General features: G+C 43.8%; 1 protein-coding gene across 1 annotated transcript in view; it reads left to right on the forward strand.

The window, feature by feature from the left end:
• The window catches only part of klhl32 (kelch-like family member 32), a 44,874-nt gene that overhangs the window by 28,889 nt on the left and 6,356 nt on the right, over nt 1-9,629 (forward strand). The window contains exons 5-8 of the mRNA XM_032517872.1: nt 1,053-1,134; nt 4,641-4,869; nt 7,902-8,628; nt 8,811-8,869. Coding sequence (XP_032373763.1) covers nt 1,053-1,134; nt 4,641-4,869; nt 7,902-8,628; nt 8,811-8,869 — 1,097 coding nt within the window. The remainder of the gene's footprint in view (nt 1-1,052; nt 1,135-4,640; nt 4,870-7,901; nt 8,629-8,810; nt 8,870-9,629) is intronic.

Raw genomic sequence — 9,629 nt, forward strand, 5'->3', positions numbered from 1 at the left:
TTGAGTTAGAAAAACAGAAATTAGGAATTATTTAGGCTAAAGTTAAATGAATGGATGTTGATGGATAATCACAGACTGGAATATGTCAACTTTTATACTCAATACTATTTTGAAACCACTACAATTTTCTTTCTCCAAATGCCATCAATCATGTTATTTTGGGTAATTAGAATTGGGTAGTTAAAAAGAACATTGATATAGGAAAACAGGTCAATTTGGAAAACAGGTCAACATGAGGGTTAAAGAATTCAGAGAAAAATGTCAATGATTTCCAAGATGAAATGAGAAATTTCATTCATTCATTTCTGGTGTAAAGAGGAAGAATACAGCAGTGAACTGCAGTGAACTTGTAACTGAAAAACATTTAAATGCTACATTTCAAATGTTCATGTGCCATCACTTAATTCATTCATTATTATAGTAGAATCATACTATAATTGTGCATGACATATTTTTAAATACCCTACACATCCTCTGCAGTACTCCAAAGTACCCCCAGGGGTACGTGTACCCCCATTAGAGAAACACTGTTCTAGAGCAGGGGTTCCCAAATCTATCAGCCCACGACCCCCAAAGTAACGGTGCAAGTGACTCGCGGACCCACCCAATAATAAACGATATAAACATTGTGCGCAAGCCCCACGAACTATAATGCGTGAAATCCAAAAGAAGATGTCCCTTTTTTTATTTTAAATTTAGCCACTAGTTTTATCTTGTGTTAAAATCATGGCTAACATACGCTATTTCGAATTGTTTTTAAATTTTTGTTTTATTTCTGGAAATCAACTTGCGACCCCCCTGTGGGTCCCGACCCCCACTTTGGGAATCACTGCTCTAGAGGAAACATCTGGATATTTATCATTGCCTTAAATGACTAGAAAGTCAAACAATTTTAACTATTTTTACATAAGGACTTTTGTGTGAGTTAATAATCAAACCCACTGCAACCCAACTGCAGAAGAACTACAACTGAAGTAGTAACAAAAAAAAAACAAAAAACGGAAATTGAAAAAGGAAACGAACGACCTTGTGTGTCTCCGTGGACAGATCTCTGCTGGAGCCAGCCGTGATCCAGGACGTCCTGTCCGCAGGCAGCCACCTTCAGCTGCTGGAGCTGCTCAGCCTCTGCTCCACTAACTCATCCAGGTACACACACACACACACACACACACACACACACACACACACACACACACACACACACACACACACACCACACACACACACACCCACACCCCACCCACTGTACCAACATAAACTGTTCAACCTTGCACAGGTGCGAGATGATTGTTTCCCACTCAGTTTTCATCCAAATATTATCACTACACTTTTAACACCTAATCCTGTATACCATCATGACCCCAACCACACACACACACACACACACACACACACACACACACACACACACAACACAAATTGTACAACCTTTATAGAACTGACTGTTTTTGAACCCTGTCATTAGAGTAATACATATGCTTGTGTAAATACAAGCCAGACACCCCCCCCCCCACCCCCCGATAAGGTGTTTACAGGCCTAAGTGTCCAGATTTTTTTTAACACAATCATGATCACAACCAATCAAATGGATTCCCCAAATCCCAGATCACAACCGAGATAACAAGCATTGCTTATGAGCGTACTTTTCTAATTTCGTTCTAAAAATCAGTGAAGAAACAAATGATGCCTGTGCTGATAGCAGCGGTCATCAGGTCACCCTGCTTCATCGACGTCTCCAGAGGGCTCAACAGTGTACCCAGCGTCCCAGGTACACCCCCTCCACGCCATACCGTCCATTTCCCTTATGGGCTCTGCATGGCAGGGGTGTCCTTCTCCCAGAGTCGGGACCAAGCCTGACCGCATAACATCAACCAAAGGCAAATTTGGGGAAATACTGTACACTTATTCGCTTTCTTCCTGAGAATTAGATGAGTATCAATCTACTTATCTCTCAAGAAAGCAAAGAAGGATCTCTCAACATGTCATATGATTCCTTCAAGCTAACTTGACTGCAACGTTTGATGTCAAAAGTCGTTCATGTCCTTGTTATTATTCAAATTTCACAATGTCCAATCGACTGCAATCTGGAATGAATGGCCGGGTGTGAATCCTCCTCCACAGGGAGGTGAAAGGTCAGAGTCGGCTGGGGTCTGATGCCCTTGAGCCGGGACAGATTCAGTGAAGGACACTTCAGTGGGGCGGGCGCTTGTCAGCTAAGACGCCTGAAGATCTAGGCCACCCAACTGCTTTTTTTATTTGGAGTTTATCACAGAGACCAAGACGGATTCAACAGAGGCAAAGTCAGCCCTCTGGGTAGGAAAGCTGCTGCAGATGACGACCAATCAGGTTGTTGCAGAGCAGAACCCCTCGGAGGTATTTGATAAGATACACAGTGGTTTTAGAATCACTTAATTACATACATATAGATGCTCCACAGTACTAATTACATCTACTAGTTCATTTTGTGCATCTCAAATCCCTGCACTGTAAAAAAGGGGTGTCTAAAAACTTGAAATTATCTGTCCATGTGTAACACTTAAAATAAGAAATTTACTCTTAAAACAACATTATCTGACACTTCTAAATCTAAGTTTTTTTTATTATGTTGGTAAGAACCAAATAATTTGCAGTGTGCCCCCAGGCTGCAGTGTTTTTAGACTGTGATTTACTGTCCAAGTCTTTACAGTTACATCACAATAGTTAACCTGGCTCAAATGTGCCCTCTGGTGGTTGTAGGGACCAGACTATACCTCACAAGTTCACTATAGAAAAAAACAGCAAACCCATAATGCACTAGGCCACGCCACAACAATATGTAATTTAGATCAGAAGATTTAATGAATGATTGATCATGTTGAATGTTAAGAGCACAGGTGGTGGGTGAGATTGAAAAGAGATGTCGTCTGGTTGGTTGGTCCGGGAGGATGGACTGGAGAAAGACTCAGTGTGGGGGGGGTTTCATCTCAGGTGCTTTCACCCAAGCTGATTTTAAAGCCCCAGGAGCTACCTAGAAAGTAGTCTATATTCTTGATGTTCCACTTCCGGAAATTCCGCCGGATGCATGTATTTTTTGCCAATGTCCGTTACCTTCCGCTTTCTTTGTGTGGGAGTTCTAACCACTGGTGGATTTATGCGGACCATGGTTACCTGGTCCTTGGATCTCTGCAGGGTAAATCCAGACTATCTGTCCTATTGGAGTTTTCTGTTGCACGACTATTTTACAGCAGCTCCGTGCGGAGCTTAGCGCCGCCCATGGGGATTTTGATTGGTCTAAAGAAATGCCGATAAACCAGGGCATGTTTTTCTTTCAACCCAGAATGCTGTGTGGACTAGCCAGACCCTTCACGGTCTGGCAAAGCGAGACCACCTAGAATAAGAAATGAGGGCACTAGTCTGAGTAGGAAGGGATGAGGGTTGGAGGGATTAGGGGATTCATTCATATTGATTATACAGGAAAGTTAAAAAGTAACATTACATTACAATATAAACTGGCCTGACTCAGTTTAAAAACTAGTTTTCAGCAGATTCCTGTTCCAGGATGAGGGTAGGATGGATGAGGGGATGAGGGTAGGGATGAATGGAGGGAGGGAAGGGGGTACGAGTGAAGAGGGGATGAAGGGATGAGGTAGGTGAGAAGTCAAGGTATCAAAGGGGAAGGGAGGGTGGGCTGAGAATGCGGGCATGGCCCTGCTCCCGAACCTAAGTCCATTCATTCACTTCATACAATGTAATTGATTTTTCTGCTTGCTCATATCATTGCTCGCTAACATCCATGTTTGCCAATATGTTTTATGTGGAATGTGGGGAGAGTGAATAGTGGACGGGAAGGCCAGACCAATATTACCAGCGATTTCCCAATAAACACTGCACCAATTGATTGAAAAGCCGATGTATCGGCCATTCAGGATCATCCAGCTCCCATATGATAATGATCAATGCCACACTTGCTGTGTAACGGGCTGTTAATCCTTTATCTGAAAAGATTCTAATGACACATTTTGACTGCTATGTATAGTATGTGCGATACTGTTGTCATTTGTATAATCATAATTCTAATATATAATGAAGACCCTTTAATCAAATTTTTTTTTTTAATCATAATTAATAATTAAAACACACTTTTCTTTAAAATAGTACTAGTGAAATTGAAATGTACAGAATACCTTTTTTTGAATCCCTGAGTGGTTGATCCATGTAGTTTTTGTTATATTTTGTTCAAGTACTAGCTGAAGTACTGTGTGTGCTGGAGGACAGCCAGAAGATGGCAGTCTTATTCCACTACTCAGGCCTTAGTTTCTTTATTTACCTCCTTTCCTCTCCTTTATTTCTGTCAGCCTGTCCCTATCTGTACTATCATTTAACTGTGTTATCATTTAACTATGAAAATTAAAACTCACATATGTGTGGCTTACATGTGCATTTATGTATCAGGAATGAGTGTGTATGTAAGTGTTACTTACTTGGACATCTAGACATCTACAACTGGTACATGTGACAAATCCTTTTAAAATGACGGCTAGCATGAAAGGCAAAGTACATTTTTGACTATGTATAGTTTATAGGTGATATCATTCTTTGCGGTTTGCAAGTACTGGGAAAACATTAATGCTGATTCCTTGCATTCATTTGTATGTTTATGTATTCGTGCTACAGGAACTGAGCACTGTGAACTACCTGGAGCTGTACCGCGTGGCCGACCTGTTCCACCTCCCCGCCTTGGAGGAGGCCGTGGTGGGCTTCCTGGTGGAGCATCTGTCTGAGCTGAGCCAGAACCGGCAGGAAGAGGCTCTGCAGCTGCCCTACCGCCTCCTCAGGGAGGTGCTGAAGAGCGACCGCCTCACCTCGCTGAGCGAGGAGGAGATATGGAAGGTACTGGAAGTGTGTGTGTGTGTGTGTGTGTGTTGTGGGGGTGTGGTGTGGGGTGTGTGTGTGTGGTGTGTGTGTGTGTGTGTGTGTGTGTGTGTGTGTGTGTGTGTGTGTGTGGGTGTGTGGTCATGCATTTGCTATGCAAGTAGAGGCATGGGATGCAGGATCAAGGGGCATCTTGGCACCAAACTATTCTGTATGTAACACACACCACACACACACACCACAGCCCCAACACACACCACACAACCACACACACACAACAGACACACAGACCAATACATATATATACTGTGTGTGTGTATGTGTGTATGTGTATATGTATACATATACACGACCAGACATGCACACATGTGTGTATATATATATAATTATACACAGTATTAACACAAAACTATACTGTGTGTGTATATATATATAATGTATACATACACACAGACCATAGACATGCCACATGTAGTATGTATATAGATGAATATATATATATATATATCTATATATATACATACACAGTATATCTACACACACACACACACACACACACACACACACACACACACACACACACACTCACACAGACAGATATAAATGCATTACACAATACATAGCATAGTTTATATGTGGCTATGCATTAGGAAATACAGTTTTTGACTGTGTGCACGTGTGATGGACACATGTGTGACGTGTGTCACTCCATGCATCCGTTTGAGCATGCGTGCGTGCGTGCGTGCGTGCGTGCGTGCGTGCATGTGTCATGAACAGCTGGGATTGTAGAGTTGAAGCTGCAGTGCGGGGTGGAGACTTACTGTTTTGGCTGTTCATTTGCACCAATCAGCCGCCCCACTTCCGCCCTCCCTCTCCCATCTCTCTCCCTCTCTGTCTTTCTCCCCTTCTCTTCTCTGATTAGGCCCACCGCGGCTCCATCAGGGCCCCCAATCCCCCAGCTGTCACTCGGCCGCCCGTCTGATTGAAAACAATCAGGCCTCTGATGGCACAATTACCCTGACCCTTTAGCCAGCCGCCGCCGCCATAATCAGCCTCTGATTAGGCTGCTTTGGGCCTCCTTCACTTCGCCCAGAAGGTTAATTTGGGCATCAGACGGAAGCGAACGGCAAGCGGGGGCTGTCGTCCGAAAGGGTTGGGGGCGGCGGGGATGGGGGGGTGAGGGGGTGGGGGTGGATATGTGCATGCCAATACCGCCCTGATATATCTTGGCAGTCAATCATCAATCACCGTCACTCAGAGTTTTCTCAGAGTCTCTCACGCTCTGAAAATCACATTTTCTCCGGCTTTGTTTCCCCCCACCCTCTCTTCTTTTCTTGCCATCCTTTGCTCTGCCTTTCTGTAGCTTCCCCCTCCCCTACTCTCTCTCTCTCCCCTAACTATCTCTTTGCGCACACACACACACTCTCTCTTTCTGTCTTGTGTGCCCTAACTCTCTCTCTCTTCTCACAACACACACACACACACAACATCTCTCTTCACTTTCTCTTTCAGTGCGGGGAAGGAGAAGGAGTTCATTTATTATGTGCCCGGAGGAAGTTGCGTGATTGCAGCTGACCTTCACAGTCAGGCTGCGTAGGCACCACACACACACACACACACACACACACACACACACACACACACACACACTTCAGAGCAATGAGGAGGAGAGAGGCGGGGTGAGCGATAGAGAAAGGGGGGTAAAGACAGGAGAGTGGCACAGATACCATAAAAAGACAATCCTGACTTGCGTGTTTGTTGCATCTTCACACCTTTGGAGTGGATTGAAGGGGGAATTAAGGGAAAAATGTTCACTACACACAGAGTATTTGTCTATACATCATCATACACCAAATTCTGAGTTTGGATTTCTGGTGTGTGAACCATATGTCTCCACTCCAGTCTCCACGGCTCCAAAAACTTCATTTTACTATGCTAAATTGTCCTTCTCTGCACAGATTACATTTTCAAAAAACCCTCTTTGATCTCCAGTCATCTCGCCCACATTCACACCTCGTCGCAACTATATAACCTTCCACCGCTATCCACTTCAATTAAATTCCCTGCATGCCAGTTTGCCTGCATTAAACAAAGGAAGGTGCCTGTGGATATTTACAGTCTGTATATTGAATGCTGCTGATTAATAAATACTTGTGTGTGTGCAGTGTTGCTGTGCATCAGTCTTGCCATAATAGCCTATAGGTGTCTGAAAAATAACTCTGATTATCAGTCTGACACTCTCAGATTCTCTCCTGTTGGTTTTTGCTTTTTCCCCACTCATTCCTCTAATCTTTTATTCTATTCATACTGACTTCATGCGGTCGCTTTCTGCCTTTTACTTTCCTCTTGCACCCTTTCTTCCTCCCCCCTTCAACTTCTCCCGACTATAACTTCTTACTTCTTGCCACCCCCCTTTTAAGGGACAGTACGAAATGTTTTTGGGAGCGGAGGAGGCTTCAAATTCAGACCCACCCCTGGACTTATTTGTGCCATGTATCAATGACACAATTTTGATATATTCATCAAATTGTACATTTCATTTTAAATGATCAATTTCCAAATGTTTGGCAAATGCAACTTTGAGGTCAACTTTTACTCAATACTATTTCAAAAACACTTCATTTTGTTTTTTCAAATGCTATAAAATTGAATAAGACACCCCAAAATGAATGAAAGTAGAGATTTGTACTTTCCAAAGAGCGTTGTTTGGGATCAATTGTGTGAATTAAAAAAGAACATTGATATAGGAAAACGGGTCAATTCAACACGAGGGTTAAATGTAAATATAGACTATTTTGGGAAAAGTCAGGTAGCAGCAGGATTGTATTTTTTTATTCAGCAAAGTTATTACACGTATAAATTTCAAAATGGTCAACATGACCGTCATGGCAGCTCTAGTGGTAATGAGTTGACATCGGCTACTTAATTCGAGTTATAATAAAAGCTAACTTTATATGGCGCATTCAACTTTATTTTCTTTTTTGTGAAGGTTCGACGACTGTCTAACAACAAAAACTCATACCCTTCTTCTCTACCTGATCTGCCTGTAGTTGGTGGTTCTGTGGCTGGAACACGACTGCCGTTACCAGTACGCTGACGACCTACTGCAACACGTCCGCTACGGCCTGATGGACGTCCCCACGCTGCACCAGCTCGCCCGTAGCCACTCTCTGGTAAAGTCCAGCCCTACCGCTGCTGCCCTCGTGGAGGAGGCCCTGGACTACCACCACGCCACCTTCGCCCAGCCCCTCCGCCAATCGGCCCGCACCAGGCCTCGCTTCCAGTCCCTCACCCTCTACATAATTGGCGGGCGGAAGCGGGAGGTGAGCAGGGTCAGGGAGTTGCGCTATTTCAACCCGGCCGCACAGGAGCATGTACGCGTCGCGGGGGGGTCGAACTGGAGCGAGCTGCCGCCCATGCCCACCGGGCGCAGCCACCATTGTGTGGCCGTGATGGGGAACTTCCTGTTTGTTGTGGGTGGGGAGGTGGAGCACGCCACTGGGAGGACATGCGCTGTAAGGACTGCTTGTCGATACGACTCCAGGGCAAACGGGTGGACTGAGATCGCCCCCATGAAGGCCTGCAGGGAACACTTTGTCCTGGGCGTGCTGGGTCAGTACTTGTACGCAGTGGGGGGCAGGAACGAGCTGAGGCAGGTGCTGCCCTCTGTGGAGCGCTACTGTCCCAAGAGGAACAAATGGATGTTTGTCCAACCCTTCGACCGCTCCCTGTCCTGCCACGCCGGCTGTGTGGCCGACAACCTGCTCTGGGTCTCAGGTATAGCCCGATAAGGAAGACGGACTCAAGACACTCACACACTCTCATGCTGGATTCTACACATGCATATGCACGGACACTCTCTCGACATGTAGTCCAGATATACACTGCTTTCTACACATTTGTACCAAAGTGATTTGCGCTCTGATAAAAGCCAAAGGTGTTGTTCCTTTGTGTTACAGGTGGGGTGACAAACACAGCTCAGTACCAGAATCGCCTGATGGTGTACGACCCAGAACAGGTAACTGTGACATGATGAGATCTTACACTTTTACTGTATTAAACAATACAGTTCTAAAAGTGCTTATGAGACCATATCAGAGATTTTAAGTGATTCATCCTGTTTAGATACGATATAGTACAACATGCTGTAGTGTTTCATATTTTTAAAGCTGCTTGAATCAATATTTTCATTTAACCCATGTGTCATCTTCCCATTGACCATGCAACTTTCAGTTTTTCTGGGTCAAAATAATTTAAAAATTAAAACCTAAAGACACTTTTACCGCTTTCCCCACTTTTTCCAATGTTTTGGTCGATTATTTTCTGCTTTTCGCGACACTTTTGCTGTTTTTACCAACATTTTTGTAACTTTTCTTAACGTTCTTTTAGGGAAAAAAAAATTCTTCAAATGCCACAAAATTAAATGTTTCCCTGCCATATGGAGATGAAAGGAAATGGAAAAGGAAAGAGAATTGCATCATGGGAAAAAGATAGGAAAACCACATACAAAAATGTGAAACTCTACAGCTTACTTTAGAATATAATCTACAGTAAAGTAGTGTATTTGTGAGTTGTAGTAAATTATTCATGTTACGAAAACATTTGTACTGGCCCTTTAATGGAAATAATGCCTCTGCCAGGTTAAAACCTTTTATCCGAAATACAAAGTGCACAAATATACACACACACATACGTCTCGCTATCTTTCTGGGGACCCATCACTGACATAATGCATTCCCTAGCCCCTTACCCTTACCCTAACCTTAACCATCACAACT

Source organism: Etheostoma spectabile, chromosome 6 (genome assembly GCF_008692095.1).
Source record: "Etheostoma spectabile isolate EspeVRDwgs_2016 chromosome 6, UIUC_Espe_1.0, whole genome shotgun sequence".
Lineage (NCBI taxonomy): Eukaryota > Metazoa > Chordata > Actinopteri > Perciformes > Percidae > Etheostoma > Etheostoma spectabile.